The sequence below is a fragment of the Monomorium pharaonis genome, chromosome 2 (assembly GCF_013373865.1).
Source record: "Monomorium pharaonis isolate MP-MQ-018 chromosome 2, ASM1337386v2, whole genome shotgun sequence".
Taxonomy (NCBI): domain Eukaryota; kingdom Metazoa; phylum Arthropoda; class Insecta; order Hymenoptera; family Formicidae; genus Monomorium; species Monomorium pharaonis.
Window position 1 is genome coordinate 3,847,456 of NC_050468.1, and position 25,986 is coordinate 3,873,441.

Sequence of the window (25,986 nt, forward strand, 5' to 3'; positions counted from 1 at the left end):
ATGGTGTTTTATTAGAAATCAAGTACGATTACGAATAAATATTATTGCAATAAGTTAATTTTAACGAGCTGACTTCACATTCTAATAGAATATCAATTCTGCATCTTTTGTTTCAGTATAACAATTATTGTTATAGTCTATTGATCATGGATATACGTAAAGATAAAGTTGCTTCATAATATTCAAGATTTATAGATAGTGTGCCTATACAACAAAGGCGATTGTAATATTTCATGCTAATTCACTTACTCTGATACATAAAACTTTATCGAAAATAACTTTTATCATGCTTTTTATTGTGCTATCTGGTATCGTTGAAATCTTGAAGAGAAATCTATCTGTACATTAAAATCTGTTCCATACAGATCTTAATTTGAAATAAATATAAGGCATAATATGATAATAATTTCCACGCGCGCGCTCGCGTGTGTGTGTGTATGTGTGTGTGTGTGTGAATAAATCGATAAAGAGCTTTAGAGAGTATAATCAACTATTTATTATTGGTTTCAATTGCTATTGAAAAGAAATATACATATATATACACATACACACGTATGTGTGCGTATGCACACACCCACAATATTCATTGTACGCTACACTTACACAGGTACACAGATGTGAGAGGTATATTACAAATATCTTTTTGGCAGTTTCATACGTATCTTGTACAAAAATACAATCTCAAAAAAAAAAAAAAAAAAAAAAAAAAAAATAAATTGTATCATATACCTTTGCTATTGCCGCTATATCACATACGCTAACATTATTTTATTATACACAGCAAATAAATTATTTTATAACTTATAAAAAAAGTACAATGACGAACTGTTATAACTTCAATATAATAAAGAAATCACGGATATCTGTTTCATGACTTTACAAAAAAAAAATTTTTTTTCTACAGATTTTTACATCACTATAGATTCTATATTAAACTTATTCGACATTTCATCTATACATGTCGACTTTGTCGTATAAACGTGTACATATAAACATATCCTGTCACAAAGAACGATTGCCTTATTTCATGGATATCCCATGTTGAAATTTTTAATATTTCATAAATCGCGATTCAATCACGTTACAGATCGCACTATAACAATTATCGTTTTAGTCGTCATTCAGCTCACAAGACCTACTATACTAATATCGATTGAGTCTTGCTTCAATAATTATATATACTGTATGATATTCACATTTTTTAACTATATCAATGGAGATGTATAGTCAACTTTCGTAAAACATGTATTTTGTATATATCTCTCTTTACAAAATTTATGTCATAAAAATCAAGTTCTCTTTTCATTAAGATATAAATAATAATTTTTATTTTGTTATTGACTAATCCAAGATTGCAAATGTATTTGTATGAAATTGACCGAAACTAAAATCATACAAGTAATAGCCCATGCTATAACAAAAATTAACCAACATCTGCCTGAAAAAGGACTTCCGAATTTGTTAATGACTCTGAGGCCGATAACTTTGTTAGTCTTTTGTCTGGCATAATAAACCAAGAACGTAGGTATTAAATATTGTATTCCTGCTCCAGCATATGAGCCTGTGATACTAACTAATATCGACAGATCTTTAGTAATCATCGCGATCAGATACGGTGGTACTACCGCCAAGATGGGGAAGACGAGTTTCTGAAGACGTAAATTGTAAGATGTGTCCTCTTTTAAAAAAAGCGATTGTAAATTATTTCGGAGGGTAATTGCTATAATGGGAAAACTGGTACTCAAAGTAAACACTGGGAAAAGGGCTAAGAAATACTCCATAAGGAGCATGGAAATATTGTCACTTTTGGAACAATCGCCCAAAACACGTGGCCCAAAATCCAAAGTATAAAGATCATCCAAACGTTCAAACGCGAATATACCAGTTAAAGCCAATAATAAATAAAAGAGAACGATTAGGGTGTAATCAAAAGCGAGAAATCGACTTAGTTTAGATTTATTCACTATTGGTGCAACCAGGGCCGGTAACGAATGATGACACATGAAAGAATAAACGCAAGCTCCGAAAAGACTGGGAATTCCTGAAAGAGTGATTAACAATATTACTTTGCTTATTTGTAGTTCTAGACGCGCGCGCGCGTGTGTGTGTGTGTGTGTGTGTATGTGTGGTCAGAATTAGTAGTAACTAATTAGGTAACTAGTTAAAAAGTTGTTAACTTTTAATTTTGTTAATTTTATGATTTAATTTTTAACTTTAACCAATTATTTTTTAAGTATATGAACTCTAACTTATTAACTTTTTTCTTAAGTAAAAAATTTATACATGCAAAAGAAAAAACTACTAATAAGACAATAATTTTTTGGTATTTCATGTAAACTTAATTTACAAATACAATATTAAATATATTTGATGAGCTATACCACCTTTAGTAATCTAATTTAAATAAATTATGACTTTCTAATTTATATAAATGTTTTTCAAAATTTACTTAATTTGCATAATTAAAAATTAAGTTAATTTAATATTAATGTTAATTTAACTTTTAACTAAGTTAATGTTCATGTAACTTTTAATTTAACTAAATTTTATAAACCATTAACTTTAACTTAATTTAGGTAAAAGATATTAACTTACCACAACTGTAAATTAAGAACTGTCATATTAATCAATTTTCCAGCTTACCAGCTAAATTAGCAACAGGTGGATCACCACGAGGACCATACACAACAAGATTTTTTAAAGCATATGCAATCATTACAGTGAATGCGAGCCATCGCATTACCGAAGTGAGTATTTGAAGATGTCTTGTCTTTTGGACATTGAAGAATACAAATGGACCCAATAATAAAACAAAAATAGTCTGAAAATAAAAATAGTATTCAAACGCTTTTATCTCTCAGAAAAATTAAAGTGACAAAATTAAAAGCACTAAATACAATAAACATCTATATGAATATTCCAAGCAGTCAAATTCTATAAACCATTAACATACCAAATATATTCTATATGTATCTAGTCGATTAAACATGAGACCTTCCCAACAAAGTTCCGTATCTGGTATAGTATCATTGCAAGTAAGATTTTTTGGCAAATAAGTGCAAGCGACATCTACTAATGACTTTGCAACTGCTGCACCATAAATGCTTAAATCTCCATATAGATATATGGCAAAACATAAATAGAATAGAGTTGTGCCAAATCTGTTGAAAAAGATTGATGCCATCTGTCCCATCTCTATTTTATCCTGAATTACATAATAACTGTTAGTCATATCCAAATGATCTGGACTAGTTGAAAGAGGAGCTACCAGCGGGGTGTCCTCCGAATCTGAATTGGAAAGACCAGATTCACCTATTGTCTGTAAAACCTGAAAAATATTTCAATTTATAATATTACAATGCATACATATGTCTATCAAAAAGAAGACACTGTATGCACATTACAATGTCAATGTACCAATTCAGCCATTGTTTTATTACTTAGCATCTCTTAAAAATATAATTTATAGCAAGTTTGACTATTTTGTAAGGTTAATTTACCATATACTCTCTGCTTTCCGTTTCTTACTCGTTACCTATTATCTTTTTGCCTTTTTATATACCAATTTATAAACAAACAATTGTGTTTTTTATTACATATTTCTTATCTCTTTCAGAGTTTGTTTTAGCTTTTAGCTTAATTTTTAGCTCGTTAATTTTGATTAAATAATGTGCAAGGAGGTAAAATGCAATAAACAATAAAAAAAAAGCAAGGAGATGAACACATTGTAAATCAATGAAAGAATTTATAAAGAACTAAACAAAAAAGTTGGAAATACTTACACGTTTTCGATGCTGGATGTGCCTCCATGTAACAATAGCATTGGCAGATGCCATTGCTTCTATGACAAATGTGACTGTAATAAAACTGTCAAAAAAAACAAAAAAAAAAACGACATTTAGTGGGACAAAACAAATTCAAATCTATGGAAATGATACAAGGAAATTCTTTTTGTGTACCTGATGAATGCTAACACTAAAATGACGCTTAATCCAAGTGCCCATCCTGCTCGACTAAATACAGCGGGTAAAGTCAAAGCACCTGTCCCAACGATGAGATTGAAGATGTATATGAGTCCGACCTACGACGAAGATCTTTTTGAGCAATACTTACATCTACTGTTTTTTTTTTTTTTTTGTTTGTTTAATGTGCCAAATCTGACAGATATGCGACACCTTACATTTACTGTTTACTGACTGAGGTTAGAATCAGTAAATGTCAGCAAATGCGCTACGCCATATGTATTTTCATTGGAGATGTGAAGATTCGAGATTCAAGCTAGACGCTTTTCCTTACCCATGTTGGATACTGATCACTGACATTTTGCTCAGGCATTTTCCCTTCCGAATCGAGGCAGCTCTAAACCGTATTAAACTCGCAAAACTTCTTCGACACGATGTCGTGTCGTGTCGCGTCCCGTGTCCCGTTCAGTCTTCCTCGCACACAAGCAGTACAAGAGTTAATGATAAAAACCCCAACCTATCATTCCGTACTTTTCCGTCCGCGACAATGTCAGACCCACGTTTCAGTTACTATTGAGAAGTTATCTATTTCGTTTCTTAACAGTATGTTTTGCTAATAATTAAGTGCTAATCTAAACATGTATGTTTTTTACACAATTTGTTGAGTTTGTTACTTAATCCAATCTGAAAATTATAATTTGAAAAATAGTGGATAACTTATATATTGTATGTGTGTGTGTGTATATATATTATATATATACATATATAAATTAAAAAGTTTTTATATATAAAAAGCACAAACTCTTCTAGTAAACTGTAATACATCATATATAAAATGAAAACATGATTAAGGCTGTGTTTCAAAATTCACTGCCAGTACTGAAAATTTATAGTATGTGTAACTATAGATTTTACTACTATAGACTATAGATTTTCAGTACTGGCAGTGAATTTTGGAACACAGCCAAAATAATATTAATTTTGATAAAACACAGTCAAATAGACATTACCCATAGGAAAAAAATTATGCAAAAATTACTGCAAAAAATTGCATATTTTGTGCATGAATTTCTGCAGTTTTTACAGATTTTTCAGAAAACATTTCATAAAATTCTGCAAAATATTGTGCAGAAAAATTCTGGAGGTGAAAACTTTGTACAAAAATCTATAAAAACTGCAGAAACTCATGTGCAAAAATATGCAATTTTTGTGCAATAATTTTTTTCTATGGATAATTAAAGATTACTAAATTATGTGCTAAATAATATAAAAAAAGTAATAAATCTGATTCACCAAAACAAAAGTTATATAGATTTTTTCTTATCTCTTTCATACTTTCTTTTTCGTGAACCATAAACCATAAACTTAATTTTACTTTATCTGTTTACACACACACACACACACACACACACACACACACACACACACACACACACACACACACGTGTGTGTATAGATGTATATGACTCATCAGTTATCTGAACTTTCCATCAAAATTTCAACCAACTTTGACTCTATAAGCGTTCTTTATCCAATATGAGCCCATACATATAAAGTTTTTAACTAAAATATCTGAATTTTTATGACCTAATATATATATATCCTATTATATACAAATTCTTTTATCAATTTAAACTTTTTACAAACTGAGCTTTAAAGATAACAAGTCAAAATTTATAAATTTAACCAAAGAGGATAAACTTTAATCGGCATTAGCAAACCTATATTAACTGTAAAAATAATTTCTAAAATTGACATGTGCTATGTGAAAGAAATACAGAAAGAAAAATACATAACTATTATCTATTATTATTATGTCTAAGTTTACTACTCCCTTCGCAAAGAATCAAAATGTGGAGAACAGGCTAAAAAAACAAATCACAATCATGTTTTTCTTCCAGACTTTTATTTTATAATCCCATAAGTCTAAAGTAGTCTTTAAGATGTGTACGTGAAGGTTTTTGCGCAATATAATTGGGAATAAATTATAATACTTTGGCTACGCTTACGGGGTCAAAACCTTTTTTTTTTCGTTTCAACGAACGTTGGTAGAACTTATTCAAATTAGCAGTTTACCCCGTCGTGTAAAAAAAAGAAAAAGAATACAAAAAAGGTCACTTTTCCCTCAACGATAAACAAATTGTAATAAAAAACAAAATAAACAAGAAGCTTGTCTTTCTGCGCGAAATGACGTGTATTTAGACGCATGTATCTTAAAAAATACCGCACATTGATCGGAATGCATCAATCGACGTAGATTGCCATTGTGCGTCCGCATTTCGTCATCCGTTCGCGGATAACTGACGGTCTTTCTCGTGACAAAAATCTTCGAGTTATTTCACTTGAATATCTCTTGCTTGAATTCTCAAAGAAAAATGGCAAAGTTTACGCATACCGTTACAAGAGAGTAACGAATCAACGGAAAAGCTTTCTGTTCTGCTCTCGCGTTGAGAGAAGGATGTCTCGCAAGGAATGTTTAGCTAAATGCTATCGTACAGACACAAGTTATTCAAATATATAATACAATGGACTCCATATAAGACAAGGTAGAAAAAGATATTCGGAAATCGGGGCACATGTTCAAGATCGTTATATCGAATGGAAAAATGACAGTGTTTAAACGAGCAAGAACGAGCCGTCGATTTATTTTGGATTGCCGCCGAGACCGAAGAAAACAATTGCGGGAGGAGAGCAATGTATCGTAAGCTCTTCTCTCCTCTCGTTCAATCGGACACGCTTACCTTACGCGTATAAACACGTACATCCGAATTGAAAGAAGCTATCTTTGCCCTCCAGAGAAACCAAAGGGCAATCGTCGCGGAAGTTGATGTTATGTCCGCCTACGAAACGAGACAAAAGCTCCTCTCTCACATACTCTCTTGCTCTATTTATCTATCTCTCAAAGTCTCATTGGGATCGGGGAATGATAGTGTGCGATGAAAAACGTGTTTAGAAGCACTTCCTGTGGACAATGGAGGGTCCGGACTCGTCATATTCTTGCTTCGAGATCCACATTTGTTGGAAGGTGGAGAGCGATGCAAGAATGGAACCACCAATCCATACAGAGTATTTCCTCTCTGGTGGAGCAATAATCTTAATCTTCATAGTAGACGGGGCTAAGGCAGTGATTTCCTTCTGCATTCTGTCGGCTATGCCAGGGTACATGGTAGTGCCACCAGACAAAACAGTATTGGCGTAAAGATCTTTGCGGATATCGACATCGCACTTCATGATAGAGTTGTACGTGGTCTCGTGAATACCACAAGCTTCCATGCCTAGAAACGAAGGTTGGAAGAGAGCCTCAGGGCAACGGAATCGCTCGTTGCCTATAGTGATGACCTGACCGTCAGGAAGTTCGTAGCTCTTCTCCAAACTGGAGGAGGAGGCTGCGGTGGCCATCTCCTGTTCAAAGTCTAGTGCCACATAGCAAAGTTTCTCCTTAATGTCGCGAACGATCTCTCGTTCGGCCGTGGTCGTAAAGGAATAACCTCTCTCGGTGAGAATCTTCATAAGATAATCAGTTAAATCGCGCCCAGCTAGATCCAAGCGGAGGATAGCGTGCGGTAAAGCGTATCCTTCATAGATCGGTACGGTGTGAGAGACACCATCACCCGAATCCAAGACGATACCGGTGGTACGACCAGAAGCATACAGCGACAGTACGGCTTGGATCGCCACGTACATCGCCGGGGTGTTGAATGTCTCGAACATGATCTGTGTCATCTTTTCGCGATTGGCCTTGGGATTCAAGGGTGCTTCAGTGAGAAGGACCGGATGTTCCTCTGGAGCTACTCGCAGCTCATTGTAGAACGTGTGATGCCAGATCTTCTCCATGTCGTCCCAGTTGGTAACAATACCGTGTTCAATTGGATATTTGAGCGTTAGAATGCCTCTCTTGGACTGAGCCTCGTCACCGACGTAAGAATCTTTTTGTCCCATACCAACCATGACACCCTGGTGACGTGGCCTGCCGACGATTGAAGGAAAGACAGCACGAGGAGCGTCGTCTCCGGCGAAGCCAGCCTTACACATACCAGATCCATTGTCGACTACGAGCGCAGCAACTTCCTCGTCACACATGTTTGCTTTCTTGATTTATATCTACAAAAACCAAAATAACATGTTAGCCTTACAATAAGAGAATTTGTTGGGTTCACATCATAGTTTATGGTTCACACGCACACACACACACACGCGCGCGCGCTTTTACAATATATAAGTTTAGATCAACTACACTTTAAAATTAATACACACTTATTCACAAATTTATAATTATATAAATTAAAGATGTATACGTACACACCTAATCTTTAATTTATTTAATCACGAGCTTATAGATGTATTCTTTTTGTTACAATTAACCTAACCTAACCTAACTTTTTAGTTAACTATATATTATAAAAACAGACCTAAGCAAGATAACGAAATGGTGAAATACATCTTTGGAACTACTCTTTTTCTCAATTGGTGTATTCAGCAAAGTTCAGTGAACGTTCGGTGATTATTATGATTAGTTCTTACTTCTGGATACAGCAGAGAACTAAAAGAATCAGTCATATTAAAGTCATCAAGGGCTTACTGATTTGTTTTGTCTGCTGAACGCGCTCGAATCACCATCTGCGATGATTTAAAGGAGAATCGAATGACAACTGAAATCTCGATTACTGATAAAGCTGGATTATGGCTTTCTTAAAAATATGATAGAAACTCATTCGTCAACAAATTAATAGAAATATATAGTGATATTTGATGACAGATATTTCATTAGCCAGTGACCGGTAGTCGCTCTTGAAACATTCAAGATGGTGTCAAAGGAACATAAATATATAAACACGCTTCACAAGATTCGAATGATTCGATAGGGAATCATATTCGAAATGTGTGTTACGTCATTTTGAGATAAAAAACGAAGCATTCGATTACTTGCGTATGTTAGTAAAAAATAGAATAAAATAGATACAGCGAAGCAATGTTGCCGAGGTCCTTTAAGAGCAAATGCAACTTTTATCGTTAATTATCAGGACCGCACCCTAAGCTATCTCTACCATCCCTTGCCCCGCCCTACTTTGCTCCATCCCGTGTACCCCGCCCTATCCCGCTCCACTCTTCTTTCATAGTTGATAACGAATAGTAAATGTTCAATGTCTCAAATTAAATACAATTTTCATGATTTTACATAAAATTTTACGAATTTAGCGCCATGTCGATATAACGATGTCATTGCTCGCTCGCTCGCTCGCTCGCTCTCACGCGCGCGCGCATATATATGTATGTTTCTTTTTCGTGGCATATTTTTAAAAATGTAGCGACTTATAGTTATATCCATCGCGTTACATTCATGGGAATAACAATTAATCATGTTGAAACGCTTTTGACGCGCTTGCGCACATCATCCGGTTGAAATACACATTTATCACCTTTTTGCACCTTGTACAACAATCGCGTTATATTATATCGAACATTATTTATCGCCACGCACTTTTAACTATAACTCTTCCGGTTTCCTCGCTACAATTAACGTAATCTCATTCCACAATCGTTACACTGCGTAGACTTACGTTTCGTGTAAAAAATTCAAGTTATGTACAGAATTTAAACAGCGACACCGCTGCACCACCGACCGATCCAGCACCGACACAGAATGTGGCTGACGATCGGCTCGCAGTTATATGAACAGATGCGTTGTTCCCCACCGCTCAATGCTCCGACCAATAAGGGTGGGACACCCTCGACCAATCCTGGCTTTCTTTACCATATATGGAAGTAAGTCTCAGAGGGGTTTTCCGTAGCCTTCCTCCTACCTTACCCCTGCCACGCTGTCCCTCTGTACCTCACCCCGCGTCATCCGGTGCAATGAGCCGGTCGGTTCTACGGTCCATGGGTCTACACCGAGCGGTGTGAACGTATCCGCTAAATTGACCATCAAATTCTGCGGATTTTACGGTCTAATGTCTAATCGATCGCTAGAAGAGGCAACTAGCTCGGTCCGTCAACTACATATTTTGTTTGGCAATTTCGCGGAATTTTAAGAAACGATTCGCTGAACGTTTGTTATGCGGGCGCGTTTTACTAGAATGGTATTCTAAACGACTGAATAAATTTATTTCGCGTGTTTCGATCACATGACGTATCAGATCGATTATATTTTGCTCGTGAAACGTTATCAAAAAGCAGACACACGTTTATCTATCGTAAGCGTCGTTACTATTAATAAAGCATTGCGTCGTGCGGTCATGCCGAGCCGCAACCACCTGCCTCACTGTCTGCGATATTATATACATCTACAACCACTTGACATCGACAACCTGTCGATCATTTCAACGCTTTTACGCGACTCGTAGCGACGAGAAAGATCGCCGGCACGAAACGATTCGAGAGACTGGCCGATTTAACATCGCGTTCGTTACATTTCTATATTTACGTTGAGACTAGTCTGCGGTTCGCGTTTAAAGAAAATTCAACGAGCAATATGCATAGCTATATACGTGATGTGACTTGCTAGCTGACTAGCTGACTCTGATTAAGTTGGTTAAGACTCAATCTGATATACACATGGCTGACACTTACCTTTTTAGAAACGTTATTAAACGCTGTTGGCGAGCGATCGATCAAATGGGAATGTGCTAATCTCGGCCAGTGGCAACAGAATGAATACCGTACGGCACCACGAACGCTGTGAGGTGAGCGAGATCCAGTCCGGTGTCGATCGAAAAGAACCATGAGTCGTGAGCCACGAGCCGGTATCGCACGCTCTCACCACTTCGTTCCGCGCCGGGCCCCCTCGCGCCACCTCGCACACGTCACGTTCCATGGACTCGTCCAGAGGTGTGGTCGGTATACAACGTTCGACATTTTCGACAGACTTTTCACATTCTAAAATCTAAAATCTAAATCTATCCATTTCATGGAGCATAAAGTACGCGATTACGCGGTCGAATCTTGGCGTGCTTGAAAGAAATGAGCATGTCGTACATTTGTTGTTCGATCGGTCTTTCAGAGAACGTACGGAGCATAATACGTATACATACCGATCTACCAAGATACCCCTAGCTGTGCAATAGACTCGTCCATCCAGCTTCTCCCACCGTACGGATTCACAGCTCTTGCCATATATGGGCATAAAACGAAAGCAACGCGCCGATTGGTCCGCCGGCCGGCTAGCGGCTAGATTCTCCAAATGCCGTTTCAAATCGTACAATACAGAGAGCGTGTGTCTCTTGGAAGTATATACTAGCGTAAAGACTCGCTTTAAGATTAACCGTTGTGGTTATCTGCGTGAGTCTGCGTGAGCTTGTACGTACGTATGCGTATAACATCGACGATAGAATTCTCTTTAAATATTCCCGAATAGTTATATTAAACATGCGCTTTACTCGCACATTTCAAGAGACAAAGATATTTTGTCTCACGTTAATGGCGCGGTCATATACACCTCGCAGCGACTTTCTAAAGAAATTGATTTGAAAATTATTGTAAACAACTAATATTCCGATAAAATAATCCAACCGTCGGACGCGAATATCGTGGTATGTTATCATAGAGTTATGCCGCGTTCCACCAGTAGTTTGCTCAATTCTCTATCCGCACCAAGCACTGTGCGACGATAAATGAATGATTACAAATGTAAATTGTATATAAACCTGAAGCATCGATTCAAAGATAAGAGGAATGGTTGTCACATTATAATTTGTCAGATTTTTTCTTAGATAAAAAAAAAACTTCTATAAAAGAGATAAAAGGTGATATACAACGGTAGATAGAAGTAGATTCAAGGGCAGCCGGTACTCCAGCAGGCAAGAAGCGAGTGGAGCGACGAGTGCGTTGCACTCTTTTGCCACGTCATACGCTCCAAGCCCTCATCATGCTCTCATCTGTCGATACGACAAAGATTGGTTGATACGAATTACGAATAAATTGACGAACACGTAACCAGTGCGAGACTCCCGATCTAACTACGTGAAGAGAGAGAAAGAGAGAGAGAGAGAGAGAGAGAGAGAGAGAGAGAGAGAAAGAGAGAGAGAGATCCGCTTCAAAATCGATACGCTCCTTCTCGGAACTGTCTGGTAGTCTCGGTCGTCGCGCAGTCAAGCACGTGACCAACCACGATGGACGGATGAAAAACCGAATAGATTCCAAACATTTTAGCGATTGATCGTCATCAAATCATTACATTTTCCACATATGCGTTTAACACTCGCGCGCTTCCGATGATTCATCCATGAAATAACCACATGCTTCGAGGAACACGCTATTAGGAACGCCCGATTATGCTTTAAGTCATTTAAACGTAGCGGTTTCATGGTGCAATCGACGTGATACAATTATTATACATATTTAATCGAATCTATTCAATGACGTTACACATATCCCAGATAGCACAAAATATTATCATAAATATTTATAAATATTTTACAAATTTATTTTCAAAAAATATTTTTTTAAAATTATATAATTATTTTCAGAAACCATTTAAAAATGATACAAAAATTATTATTAACAATATATAGAATATATTTTTAAAATGTCCTGAAAAATATTTATGGTATTTGAACTTGAAATATTTTTTATATTCTTTGATAATAATGGTATAAATATTTATTTTAAATATTTTCATAAATATGTTTATCATAATTTTTTTATACCTGACAAATTCGGACATAAAAATATGTACAAAATATTTATCATAAATATTTTTCCTTCTTATAAATATTTTATAAATATTTTATAAATATTTTGTGCTATCTGGGATATGATACGTATCAATTAATAATCTTGTCCAATATCTTGATTAGTCTGTGGGTTGACTGTCTTTGTTACTTTTGCGCGTCCTAAAGACCCAATGACCCGAGATATCTCGACCTTGTCCACCATATAAGGTTGCTCGCGCCAAGGTCTCGAAAGACTCGCGTAAGGACTTCGAGTCGCGCGCTGTTACATCGAGTCATTGGTGAGTTGTTCTTAGCGAACGTTTCGCAATGTGTGTCTTCGCGCGCGGGTTATCACTGTGATTGAAACGACCCATGATGACGGGACACGTCATTTTGATCCGTCACGGATGAGTAAACGAGATATAAATCACATATCAAGAATTCAAGGTAGAAACTTGAAAAATCTAAGTTGAATTACCTTGAGCAACGAAGACTTGAACACAAGTTAATGTTGCCCGCGAAAAAAATAGAGATTTTCTTAATTGATTGAGCATGTTCAGAAAATGGATAGTAAAAGTGTTTTATCGGCAACATCATGTATAATAAATGTAACGACATTATTGTTATTTTGTAAATATTTAAACATGTATATGTCACATTTCAGAGTATTTACCAAAAATATTTTTATTTTACAGATTGTTCTATTACGTTTGAATATTAAGTTTACGTTTGACTACTAAATTACTAAATTTTTTTTAGCTGGAACAAAAACATTTTTTTAGCAAAAAATAGCAAATTAGCACATAATTCTCATGTAAAAATCGATGTTTTATGATGATATGGTTTAGCCAGTTTAATATACCTCTTATAAAGGTTTTTAAAGTTTATAAATCACTTGTTTTTCAATAAGTAAGTGGATTGAAATAAACTTTTAAATCTTAGTTTAAAAGTTGTTAAATTTTTTGTCTACTCTTGATTTTTATTACATTTTATAGTACTTATTTGCTAATTTAATGAGAAAAGTATTAGGAATTATATAAAAATTTTGTATGTATATTTATAAAATTCTATTAAATATTCGTGCAGAAGTTTATTTCAATCCACTTACTTGTTGAAAAACAAACATGATTTATAAGCCTTCATAAGAGGTATATTAAGCTGACTGAGCCATATCATCATAAAACATCAATTTCTGCATAAGAATTATTTGATAATTTGCTATTTTTTGCTAAAAAAATGTTTTTGCTCCAGCTACAAAAAAATTACCGGTAACTAAATAGCTTAATATTAAGCTATCTAGCCACTACAAAAAATGCATATACACTGAACAAAATAAAAAATCATTAATATAGAAATTATTTGCTAATTATTTGCTATCTTTTGGTGACAAAAAATTGTTTTGCTCCAGCCCCCCAAAAATTGCTAGTGGCTAGATAGCTTAATATCAAGATACTACAAAAAACGTATGCAAACTAAACAAATTAAAAAAAATCAATATTGTATAAATTATTTGCCAATTATTTGCCTTTAATGATAAAAAAAATTTTTTTGTTCTAGCCAAAGAAAAATGACCAGTTGTTTTTAACGTTATATATAACATTTATTATGAACAAAGTATGTAGTTTTTAACGTTGTATATAACATTTATTATGAACAAACTTTGACTTCAATTAGAGGTTTCGATAATGTTGAAATAACATTTGCAATGCTGTTGTAAATAATATCGCACTTATTTGTTTTAACATTGCGAAAATGTTAAAATAACATTGTGAAAATGTTGAAATAACATAATTATAATGTAAGAAAAAAATGTTATTTATCTTGTTTTTTAACAAGCATAATAGTTACTCTACCATAGTCGCATTTGTCATTGGTTAATTTCTGCGATAAGAAAAGCGATCACCCATCCAAGCGTGAACCACCGTCGACGTTGCTTGACTTCGAAGACCTACGCAACCCTAAGAGCAAAAGTCGACTTTAAGTCGAAACTTGACTTACAAGGGAACCTCGCGAACTCGAAAATTCTGATTTTAATGAAACTTGGCATAAATGTAGAGGGGGTAAATACATGAATTTAGAAATTTATCGTAGCTGCCCATAAACGGTTTAAAGGGGTGAAACCACCCTTCAAAGATTGAGACATTTTTTGTTTTCTCGATATATCTCGTAAACTAAACAAAATATTAAAAAATGTTTTATACAAAAGTTTTACAATAAAAGTACTTCTATCTAACTACAGTAATTAAATTGAAAAAAAAATTTTTTTTTAACAATTTTTTTTAATTTAAAAAAAAATTTTTTTTTTTAATTTTATTAATGTAGTTAGATAGAGATATTGTTACCATAAAACTTATGTATAAAACATTTTTTGAAATCTCCAATACTTTTCGAGATATATCGGAAAAAGCAAAAATCTGCTCTACACTATGCACTGAAAAAAGCATGAGAGAATGCGATAGCACCGCGACGGAGAGCGTTAAAAAATATTTTTAAAAAAATTTTTATTAAGGTTTATTTATGATATTGAATATAATATAAGATACTAAAAATGTAATAAAAAAATATTAAAAAATTAATAAGTAATGCATTATTTTTTAATTTGCATTTTCATTACCCTGATTCAAAAGTATTGTTGTTCAATGTATAATGCCACACTAAAATATGTTAATTTTGTATCTAGACATGGATATATCTCTATAACATCCACATACATGGATTTATCAATATAAGAAAAGATTTTGGACGCGATACTTTTGCAAGATCGACAGAGAGCGAAATAATGACTTAATTGACAAATCATATAGCCGATTTGGATTGGCAGATGTCGTCGATCTGCGTCGACTCTTTGGCATGTCACCGCTAATGGATCCGGACCAAGAAGTCTGGATATAAATATTTTATATTATATTATATTATTATATTACTATATTATATTAATATTATTTACTCTTTCTCTCTCACTCACATCAGCATGCATTCACGTGCGACATTATTATATTATATTATTACATATTATATTATACAAAATATTATTATTTTATAATACTTTATTTTATTATATTTTTAGTATCTTATATTATATTCAATATCATAAATAAACCTTAATAAAAAATTTCTTTAAAATATTTTATAACGCTCTCCGTCGCGGTGCTATCGCATTCTCTCATGCTTTTTTCAGTGCATAGTGTAGAGCAGATTTTTGCTTTTTCCGATATATCTCGAAAAGTATTGGAGATATCAAAAAATGTTTTATACAAAAGTTTTATGGTAACAATATCTCTATCTAACTACATTAATAAAATTTTGAAAAAAAATTTTTTTTTTAATTTAAAAACAATTGTTTAAAAAAAATTTTTTTTTAATTTAATTACTGTAGTTAGATAGAAGTACTTTTATTGTAAAACTTTTGTATAAAACATTTTTTAATATTTTGTTTAGTTTACGAGATATATCGAGAAAACGAAAAATGTCTCAATCTTTGAAGGGTGGTTTCACCCCTTTAAACCGTTTATGGGCAGCTACGATAAATTTCTAAATTCATATATTTACCCCCTCTACATTTATGCCAAGTTTCATTAAAATCAGAATTTTCGAGTTCGCGAGGTTCCCTTGTTAGCCTGAAGTCGACTTTTTTAAGGACGAGAGTCGACTTTAAGTCGGCTTACAGTTGGCGAATGACCCCAAAAACGTCGACTAAAAGTCGACTTCCCGTCATAACGAAAAGTTGACTTTCCGTCAATCAACTTTAAACGTCAGATTTCAGTCACTTTCTATGCAGGGGATCTATTCTGTACTGCCTACCGACAACTATTGGTGTCGTTGCACAGATATTTTATATGGCAAAAAACCTGCACAACGACGCCGATAGTTGTCAGTAACCGGTACAGAATAGGGCCCCAGATCGAAAACGCGGAAGTTATGGATGGAAGTATATTTTTAAGGTTATATGAGTAAATGTTTAACTCGTTCTGTCAAATATAAGGAAAAGTTTTCGGGATAATTCCCAAAACATCAAAGAAATAGACGTAATTTGCTGCTTTATTATCGTGATTCTGAACCTCCTGTTTCAAACAAATCACCCAGTAAACACATTTTATAGCGGCAATATAACATGGAAGTTATATGTAATTTAACATTGTTATTCTTGTGATATGTAGGTGATATATGACATGGAAATAATCTGTTACGTAACATTTGTTATACGCAAGTGATATAGCTAGTATATACATCGTTTTGGCGTTACAGTTATTCAACAAAAATTGTATAATCGTAACATAGCACGTTCGTATCAATGTTATTACGGAACGATGCGTCGTAGTTGACTCAGAAATCAGACAACCCAGCAAACACAAAGTTACATGTAACGTGCCTGATAGTTATAATTTCTCACTCAACAATGTAATTGTAATATAACACACGTGTTATATTACAATTACATTGTTGAGTGGGAAATTATAACTAACAGGCACGTTACATGTAACTTTGTGTTTGCTGGGAACATTATAACATCCTGAATGATAGACCTATTTGATAATAAAAAAAATTATTATAAAGATAATGTTTTCAAAAATAACGGTTTGTCTACAATTACTGCACACAAAAAATGCACAAAATCGAAATTCATCATGGCATGTGCTGAACAAAAACAGAATAATAAATGTATACTATTCAATTTTTCTTAGAATTATGATCTATATAGTTAACCATCTAATTAATCATTTGAACGTTTCAAAGATTAGTGCTAAATAGATCGCAATTTCCATCAAATTATTAAGGTTATGAAAAAAGATAAATTTAACAATGAAATTAATAAGTAAATAAATTAATGCTATTTATTTTTAATATGTTTTGCAAAATTGAATTGCTTTTATAAAAAATAATATAGTTGCCTCAGTTTATAACATATAGGTATATGTAGACAATAACAAGTACCCATATCGATGAGTCAAATTGGCGTAGCAGGTAGAGTACAAGGTTCGTCATCCTAAGGTCCCGGGTTCAAACCTAGCAGCGGCAAGTAAGAATAAAATAAAAAATAACATAATTTAAATTTAATTAATTAATAAAAATTTATCCTAAATTTAGTATGTACTGTTGATAAAAATAATTTAAAAAAAATGAAATTTTTATTTTATTTTATTTTTCTTTGTAACTGTTGTGTGACGGTTAGATAACATGTAATTATAACATGTTATATTGCTGAGTCGGAAATTGTAACATATAAGTTATGTGTAATTTCAGAGTAATGTAACCTGTTATATTCGGTTACATTGTTGTTACATTGCTACTATATTACTGTGTTCACTGGAAAAAGCATTTTAAAGCATTTTAAAGTTAATGCTCTATATTTTGATTTGCATTTTGTTCCATTGGCCTGTGATACCTGATTCACGCCATGCACCGCCGCAAACTCAGATCTTTATTTATCAATTTTACATCCTCTAACTTTGTCATCCGCCATTTTGAAAAAAATCGCCACCCATAATTGCTATTAAAATATTCTTAAAGTGGACACTTTAAGCTTTATTTTCCTTTTTGAGAAAAATTTTTATCTTTATTATTTACCAAGTTATGATCATTTGAAATTTCGTAAAATTTTCCGAAATTTTAAGTGTACCGCTTTTTTTCTGCTGAGTGTAGTTTAACCAATAAAATAATATTCTTGTTACTTAAGAATAATTTTCTTGAATGCAAAAGAAAAAATATCGGATAAAGATACTACATGTTTGAATCGAAGATTATAATTTTTTTAGACTAAAATTATCAAAACAATTATATAATATTTTTAAAATAATACTTATAGTATTAAAATAAGATTGTAATATTTTGAAATTCAAAATTGTCAAATTCTTCTAAGAAGATTATATATTGTTGCTTACATATGAAACAAGGATCGCGTTAATTTGAATACATAACCCAGCAAACACAAAGTTACATGTAACGTGTTTGTTAGTTGTAATTTCCCACTCAATAATATAATTGCAATATAACACGTGTTATATTACAATTACATTGTTGAGTGGGAAATTACAACTAACAGGTATGTTACATGTAACTTGGTGTTTGGTGGGAAGTTTCAATTTGAGAGTAATTTTTTTTCCGTGTACAAAAATTAATTTGTCATACACGAAAATGTACTTCACTAATGTTCTTTTACTTGATTTATTTAAAAAAAAGTAATTTATAGTTGAATGCAATTACTTTTACTTACATTTCAAATTTCCGCTCTACACAATTTTGTAACGTTCGCTGCACACTGGGTGTATCACACCCAGAATCGAATTTCCATTCACGCTGCTGCAAGCACTAAGCGAGTAATGACCGGATCAAGCACGTATAAGATAAAAGGGACACCTAACTTTTTTCTTCTCCATGTTCCATCACCCCACTACTGCTCGTTATAAAATGGCGCACGTTTGAAAATCGGCCTGGGTGTGGCTAACCCAGTGTGCAGTCAAAGGGTTAAAGAGACATAAGAAAAATAGTTCAGCTCATTGATCTTGTCTCGTCGAAATAGCCCAGTTTAAAAAAAAGTCGTCTTTCTAGAACGCTTAGTTCCCGAGATATTGACGATTGAAGTAATTTGAACGCGCCAGATCCATTTTGTACGCGAGCGCCTGGCCGCGCGCTAGCAGACAACGCGCGCGCGCGCGGCGTCGGCCGCCGCCGTTTCAAGTTGATACTGATGCTTTTGTTAACACGTTTATATTGGTCAATGTTCATGAATTGTTTCAAACTTTTGGGATAGGCTACTTTAACTATTTAGTAAGGCGCTGTTAAAATTTCAGCTCTTATTATTCATAACTGTGTAGTAACAGTGATTTTTCAAAGAAATAAAATTATCTCGGTTTCTAAGCAACCTAGGGCAATGTTCTTTTTTTTTAAATTTAAAGAAAAATCGCACTTTTCAAGTGCATTTTGATAGCGGTAATATTTTAAAAGTTATTTAATTGTCAATTAGGCTTATTTTTTACACGTTTATTTGAGGTACTTAATTGCATTGCACACATTTTGCAATACCGTTATATGATACTGCAACTTTTTAAGAAGAGAAAAAATTTTGTTTTGGGTTCATGCATGGTCTCAAAAATGTAGAAATTAAATTTTAATGGGGCGCGTTTGGGATGAACAATAGGCATTACTCGAAAAGTTGTTAATATTTTTTGATGAAATTTGGTACACTTTTTTATTGTCATAATAGCTATAATTTTATACAATTTTAAATGCTTGAGTTAATTTTTAAGAACGTTATAAACAATTTAAGAAACAGCCATTTTTCATAGTTTTTTCTACTTTACACCAAACTAATCGACCGATCTTAATGAACCAAATTTGTTATTGTAGGTCTACTTAATAGTTACAACTTTTATTTAAAACTTTTTTCGATTCCGTTTTTAGTTTACGAGGCGCAAGCAAAAAACTGCTTTTTCCTCACTTTAACCCGTAATTTTGCAATAACGCCCAGCTTTTTACGAGTGGCAGATGTATCTATCTTAATCTACACATATTAATTGTGCTTTACGTACAGTCAAACCTGAGTTATCAATTTTTTTCCAAAACGGCACTTTTTCAAGCTAATTTTCCTGGACTATATATAAAGAGAGAAACGATCGGTGTAGCGATTTCTAATTGGTGATACTCCCTAATAAAAGCAGTCATATCGGGCCCGCAGTAGAGATATATATTTGTTTACAGCTGACAGCTGATATATGTATTTAGGTTTACGGAGTAAGTATGTTTACTAGAGTATGATGAAACTGGAGCGGGCTCAATATGGCAATGCTAAAGGTGATGTGGGACTCGATGTCGCTTTTCTCTTTGTATAGGACTCTAGAGCATATGAAGAAAAGGATAATTTCTACTAACGCGAACTTCACTAACGCGAGGTTTCACTGTGTTCATTAAATTTAATATAGCTTTATCTTTCGCTTTACTAACCACCTAGGTAGCAAAGGCAAGTCATTTTGATGTCAAATTTTGGTCATATTGGTACGAATGACGTCCTATGACCAAAATGCGATATGACATGCAACATATTGACGTTATTTAATGACGTCTTTATGACGTAATATTTTGGTCCTATTTCTCGCCGTCATTCCGTGACGTTATTATGACGTATTAATTCGATCCTGCTTCTCGGTTAGCAAATATAATAACTTGAATTTTATGCGTTTATTTTTTATTAATTTAAATGAACATAATCCAATATATAAACAAACATAAAAAAACTATTGATTCCAAAGACTATATATATTAATCACCATCAATCTCTAATTTAAAATTATCCCAGACAGCACACAACATTTATGATACATATATATAAATATTTATAAATATTTTTTAATATTTATTTTTTAAAAATATTATATAAATTTTATACATATTTTATACAGGGTGTCCCAACGCACATGAGTCAATTCTCATAAAAAGGTAAAAGGAATCGAGATGAACATAAAAGTCCAATATTGTCTTGGGTTAGGTCTGCAAATAATCAAGATATTAACACATGGAATTCTCAAATAATCTAATTAATTTCTATCGTAATTGTGAACAGTAAATAATCAAAGCTTATCAAACATTTATAATAAATTTTTTCCGTGTTATGGCTTAAGCGGATCGAGCTCTTCCCTCGGCGCGCTCTCATTCGCATAATTTGAAAAATTAATTCCTTGATTATTGGTGGACCTAACCCAAGACCCAACCAAAGATCTAACCCAAGACAATATTGGACTTTTATGTTCATCTCATCCCTTTTACCTTTTTACGAGCATTGACCCATGTGCATTGGGACACCCTGTATATAGTTACATAAAGAAAAAAATTTTTATTTAACATATTATTAAAATATAGACTAAATATGTTATACAATATTTATGGTAAATAAATATTTATGGTAAATAAAAAATAAAGATTTGTACAAATAATATTTTGTAAATATTTATAAATATTTCATAAGTATTTTTATAATATTTATGATAAATCTTTATGATCTGTCAAATCTAAGACCACACAAATATTTATAAAATATTTGGATAAATATTTATAAAATATTTAAATAAATATTTATAAAATATTCAAATAAATATTATAAATATTTTGTAAATATTTTATAAATATTGTGTGCTGTCTGGGATATAATTTAGTTTTATCAAAAGAACAGAACATATACAATAAACATCAGTAAAAAAACTGTAGATTTATATTTGTTTATAAATGTTATTTAACTATACGTTTTTCATGTTTCTGAAATCTATTGAACTGATCTATAAGAAATATGTATTCATGAGCATCAAGTGTTTATGGATCATCGCGAAGAGCTAGGTTGAGTACGATCTTCCCAAGGAGCACGCAATATTTTTTAACGTTTTTTAAATATTTATTTTTTATTATTTTTACATTATTAGTGTTTATTGTATGAATAATATTTAATATTTATTAAACATTTTTTTACATTAATAATTATTTATTTTAAATAATAAATTAGAAAAAATTTTTATAAAACATTTATTTGACGTTTATTTAATATTTATAAATTATTAATTTTTTATTAAAAATAATAATTTAAGAAAATTATTTAAGTAATATTTATTTAATATTTATGTAATTTTTATTTTACATTTATACGTAACATTTATTTAATGTTTATGTAGTAATTATTTCACATTTAAAAAGTTTAAAATATATTTTTTTAAATATTTGACTCTTGGTTAGGAAGCGTTACTAATTATGAAGCATAAATCAAGTGTAAAGGAACAGTGAATCTATATAATGAGAGTGTTAAAAGCGTATAAATGAAACTTCTAATGCCCGTTTCCACCAATGTGGTTCAGATCAGAGTTTGTGTGAACTATGTTCAAAATTGAACGCAGTTTAATCTTTGGTCAACTTATTTTGCTTTCCTCCAATTTTATCTTTGTCTCGATCAACTGAACGCATACTTTATGCGTGCTAATTTCAACTCTATTTGTAACGAGTGATGTGATTGGTGCTAATAAATGTGTTATATATATACCTATATGTAAATATAAAATTAAATTTAACCTAGTTAAAAATGGTACTATCATGGTGCTGATCTAGGCCATCGAGCTACGATGTTAGTAATTTTTAAATTACTATTTGTCACAACTTGCACATTTAAAGAAAAATATCCCTTTCTGTTTTTAAATAGTTCTGCATTCTCAGTACCTATAATGCAATAAATAAAATATTTAAGACCTAATAATGTTGAGCATTTAATTAATGTAATTTATTAATAAAAATATTTTAAATAAAGCTACTTACCAGATGATTGAACTCGAATGTGTGTACAACCTATGCAACCTACAATTCTTAGAAATCGTGCGATTTTATAGAATTCTAATTGTTTGTTTTTTTATTTCAATATTTGTTGTAGGAAATTTTATAAAATATGGCCAAAGTCTGGCGATTGCACTACTAACATGATTAATTATTCTATGGGCACTAGTAGTACTGACTCCAGCAAAATCACCTGCAGATATTATAAAAGATCCTGTTGCAAAAAATCTTAGTGCTAAAAGAAGTTGCTGCCTTGGAGTTATAGGATTGTTTCTGTAAAAATAAATAATTATATTGATTATATATAGTTTATACCCAGACAGCGGATATCCTAACGACATCCATAAGATGTCCTTAACGGATATTGAGGATATCCACAGGACATCCGTTTTACGTCCTTTGGACATTCTATGGACGTCCATGGGATATTGATTTATGAAACTGGTGGACATGCTATATCCGTAAAATATGTCCGATGGACGTTCTATGGATGTCCTATGGACGTTTTATGGACGTCCTATGGATGTTCTATGGACGTGATAAAAAGCAGCGTTCAAAATTAAATTTTACATTAAATAAAAGGGTAAAAATAGAATAAAATATATAAATATAAATATTTATTTAACAAATTATATTATTCTTTCGATAGGTTATACATTAAACAATTTTAATTAAATAAGTATCATACGTATAATATTAATTAAACAATCAGCTTAAAGTATTTTGTAATTTTCACACACATATATATAGTGTATCCATTATTTAACGACTACCGTGGAACAAATATTCTTTATATTGCAGACAATGATTGCAGCATGCGAATGATCTCGTCTAGGCAACAAATGATTGTGACTCGTCAACTATAACAGAAATTAAATTTTATGTTTATACACACACACACACACACACACACACACACACACACACACACACACGCCACGCACACATATATATATATACATATATACATAGGCTACAGAGTAGACTGTATAAAATCTTATTGTGTGCCATTGGCTTTGCCTCTACCTGGTTGATCAATTTGCCAATATATTCCATCACAAACTCGCCTTTAACGAAAATGATGGTGCTCGGCCGACGCTCGCTTGCTCATAGGCTCTGATTGTTCTCGTTGCTGCAATCTCTAATCTCGTTGCTGTTCTTTATCGAGACCTTCGTCGTAATCCTCGTACACTTCGCCGTCGTCTATTACCATCTGTAATTATACGTCTAGAATTCGTCGCTGCTACCGTGTATTATACGTAACCGTTCTGTTTACGTACGTAGGTCAGAGCCTACGAGCAAGCAAGCGTCGACTAAGCATCATCATCATTCTCGTTAAAGTAGAATTTGTGGTGGAATATATTAGCGAATTGATTAATCAGGCAGAGGCAAAGCTAACGGCACACAATAAGATTCTTTGCTGCTCTCGTAACTTATAATTTCTGAAAATTTTTAGGATTCTTACCTGACTGTGTAAAACATGCCGATAACCAACGAAAACCTAACCACTACTACGGCCATATTGATTTTAAACGGCCATATTGCTTTTTAGTTCACTTGTGCATGCAGATGGTGTTGGCGGAGCGAGTACAAATAAGGATAAGGCCTGTTTTTTGTCGCTGCACTACTGAACTGGTGCAACAAGTTAGAATAAAACAAATATATTTTTTCTCATTCTAACTTATTGCACCGGTACAGCAGTGCAGCTACCAAGAACAAACCTATAACATATGGACATACAAAGTGGTCCATTTTAGGATATTCCTTCAATGTCCACAAATGTATATCCTATGGATATCCTCATAAGGTCCATGGACATCAGGACAAGAAATGGACATAAAACGGATATCCATAGGATATCCTGTGCTGTCTGGGAATATGTATAATGCCAAGTACAGAAAATAATGCACCGCACATATAACCTTCAATAGTATACTGACGTTTCGCAAAATTCTTCTGCTTAAACTTATTAACCGGCCAAAAATTGGCGTTCACAATGAACGTCGTTCAATTGATTAAACTTTTACTTAAAAAAATGGTGGAAACGCAAAATATTATTAATCGGAGTTTAAACTCGGTTCAAATTTTGAACTACGTTGGTGGAAACGGGCATAAAAGACACAAATTGAAACATCGGAACATAAAGAAAGTGTAGATTAAGACAATATATATCGAAACATATTAACAATACTCAAAAATTATAAAAAATGACATCTATCCTTCATTTTTTTAACGAACACAGCAAAAATAGATCTATATGTTTCATCTTTTTGACAACAGCTATTGAAATGATCTATAACAAATATGTATGAATAAACGTGAAGTACTCTATCATGGATTATCACAAAGTGTTAGGTTGCGTACGATCTTCGAAGTCAAGCGACGTCGACGGTGGCTAACAGTTGGATGAGTGACCGTTTTTTCGGGCGTATAAATTAAATGGGGTGACCTCCTTTTAGACACGTAACGATTGGACACCGCTCGATTGGACACGGCTCGATTGGACACCGCACGATTGGACACCGCATTATTGGACACCGCATTATTGGACACCGCATTATTGGACACCGCACGATTGGACACCGCACGATTGGACACCATTATTGGACACCGCAGTCTTCTCGCGAATAACATTTATATATCATATGACAGATTATCTAACCTTAGAAACATCTGGCAGAAAAAAGCTTTGATTTACCAGAAAAAAAAATTGAATTTTAAATGTCTATATACGTATTTTTAGGAGCATCTCGTTTTGCGTGGAAAGTTTCAAACCCATGTGGTGCAAAAAATGCTCGCACGCACACACACACATGGGGGGGGGGGGTGCAAGAGAGGCCTTCGGCCCCCCCTCCCGCACCCACCCCGTCCAAGTCGCTAACCCATGTAAACTGTATTAAAAATCTGCATACACACACGTGAATGTGTGTGTGTCCAATTGTACGGTGTCCAATAATGCGGTGTCCAATCGTGCGTTGTCCAATAATGCGGTGTCCAATCGTGCGGTGTCTAATCGTGCGGTGTCCAATAATGCGGTGTCCAATCGTGCGGTGTCCAATCATGCGATGTTCAATCGTGCG

General features: G+C 33.3%; 4 protein-coding genes and 1 long non-coding RNA gene across 17 annotated transcripts in view; 2 read left to right on the plus strand and 3 right to left on the minus strand.

The window, feature by feature from the left end:
* Positions 1 to 58, plus strand: part of LOC105828316 (TBC1 domain family member 16) — a 7,101-nt gene extending 7,043 nt beyond the window's left edge. For all 3 annotated transcript variants that reach the window (XM_036283577.1, XM_036283578.1, XM_036283579.1), the window contains one exon: positions 1 to 58. This exon is cut by the window's left edge and continues 1,281 nt beyond it. The gene's annotated coding sequence lies outside the window, so the exon portion shown is untranslated.
* Positions 59 to 472: 414 nt separating this feature from the next.
* Positions 473 to 5,041, minus strand: LOC105828315 (transmembrane protein 104 homolog). 3 transcript variants are annotated; one of them, XM_012666579.3, is made up of 6 exons: positions 4,297 to 5,036; positions 3,960 to 4,081; positions 3,783 to 3,867; positions 2,954 to 3,328; positions 2,644 to 2,821; positions 473 to 2,041 (listed from the first exon to the last, which is right to left on the minus strand). In XM_012666579.3, the coding sequence occupies exons 1-6, from the start codon at positions 4,333 to 4,335 to the stop codon at positions 1,335 to 1,337; spliced, it is 1,506 nt and encodes a 501-aa protein (XP_012522033.1). In that variant the 5' UTR covers positions 4,336 to 5,036; the 3' UTR covers positions 473 to 1,334. The 3 variants fall into 3 exon arrangements, with proteins under 3 accessions (XP_012522033.1, XP_036139475.1, XP_028045117.1); XM_036283582.1 differs by lacking the exon at positions 3,783 to 3,867 and having other exon boundaries at positions 4,181 to 5,041; XM_028189316.2 differs by lacking the exon at positions 3,783 to 3,867 and having other exon boundaries at positions 4,297 to 5,040.
* An 805-nt stretch (positions 5,042 to 5,846) lies between these two features.
* Positions 5,847 to 10,722, minus strand: LOC105828314 (actin-5C). Of its 3 annotated transcripts, none has more exons than XM_012666578.3 (2): positions 10,530 to 10,722; positions 5,847 to 8,063 (listed from the first exon to the last, which is right to left on the minus strand). In XM_012666578.3, exon 2 carries the CDS (start codon positions 8,040 to 8,042, stop codon positions 6,912 to 6,914), a length of 1,131 nt encoding a protein of 376 aa, XP_012522032.1. In that variant the 5' UTR covers positions 8,043 to 8,063; positions 10,530 to 10,722; the 3' UTR covers positions 5,847 to 6,911. The 3 variants fall into 3 exon arrangements, with proteins under 3 accessions (XP_012522032.1, XP_012522031.1, XP_036139476.1); XM_012666577.2 differs by lacking the exon at positions 10,530 to 10,722 and adding an exon at positions 9,521 to 9,667; XM_036283583.1 differs by lacking the exon at positions 10,530 to 10,722 and adding an exon at positions 9,380 to 9,404.
* Positions 10,723 to 12,670: 1,948 nt separating this feature from the next.
* LOC118644345 overlaps positions 12,671 to 25,986 on the plus strand; it is a 96,613-nt gene continuing 83,297 nt past the window's right edge. The window contains exon 1 of the mRNA XM_036282727.1: positions 12,671 to 13,057. The gene's annotated coding sequence lies outside the window, so the exon portion shown is untranslated. The remainder of the gene's footprint in view (positions 13,058 to 25,986) is intronic.
* On the minus strand, positions 13,054 to 25,400 carry LOC118644347. 7 transcript variants are annotated; one of them, XR_004962165.1, is made up of 5 exons: positions 23,933 to 24,348; positions 23,647 to 23,766; positions 22,892 to 23,179; positions 22,652 to 22,795; positions 13,054 to 14,568 (listed from the first exon to the last, which is right to left on the minus strand). It is a non-coding gene; the product is annotated as an uncharacterized LOC118644347 (long non-coding RNA). The 7 variants fall into 7 exon arrangements; XR_004962166.1 differs by lacking the exon at positions 13,054 to 14,568 and adding an exon at positions 17,576 to 17,614; XR_004962164.1 differs by lacking the exons at positions 13,054 to 14,568; positions 23,933 to 24,348 and adding an exon at positions 24,372 to 25,376 and having other exon boundaries at positions 22,314 to 22,795.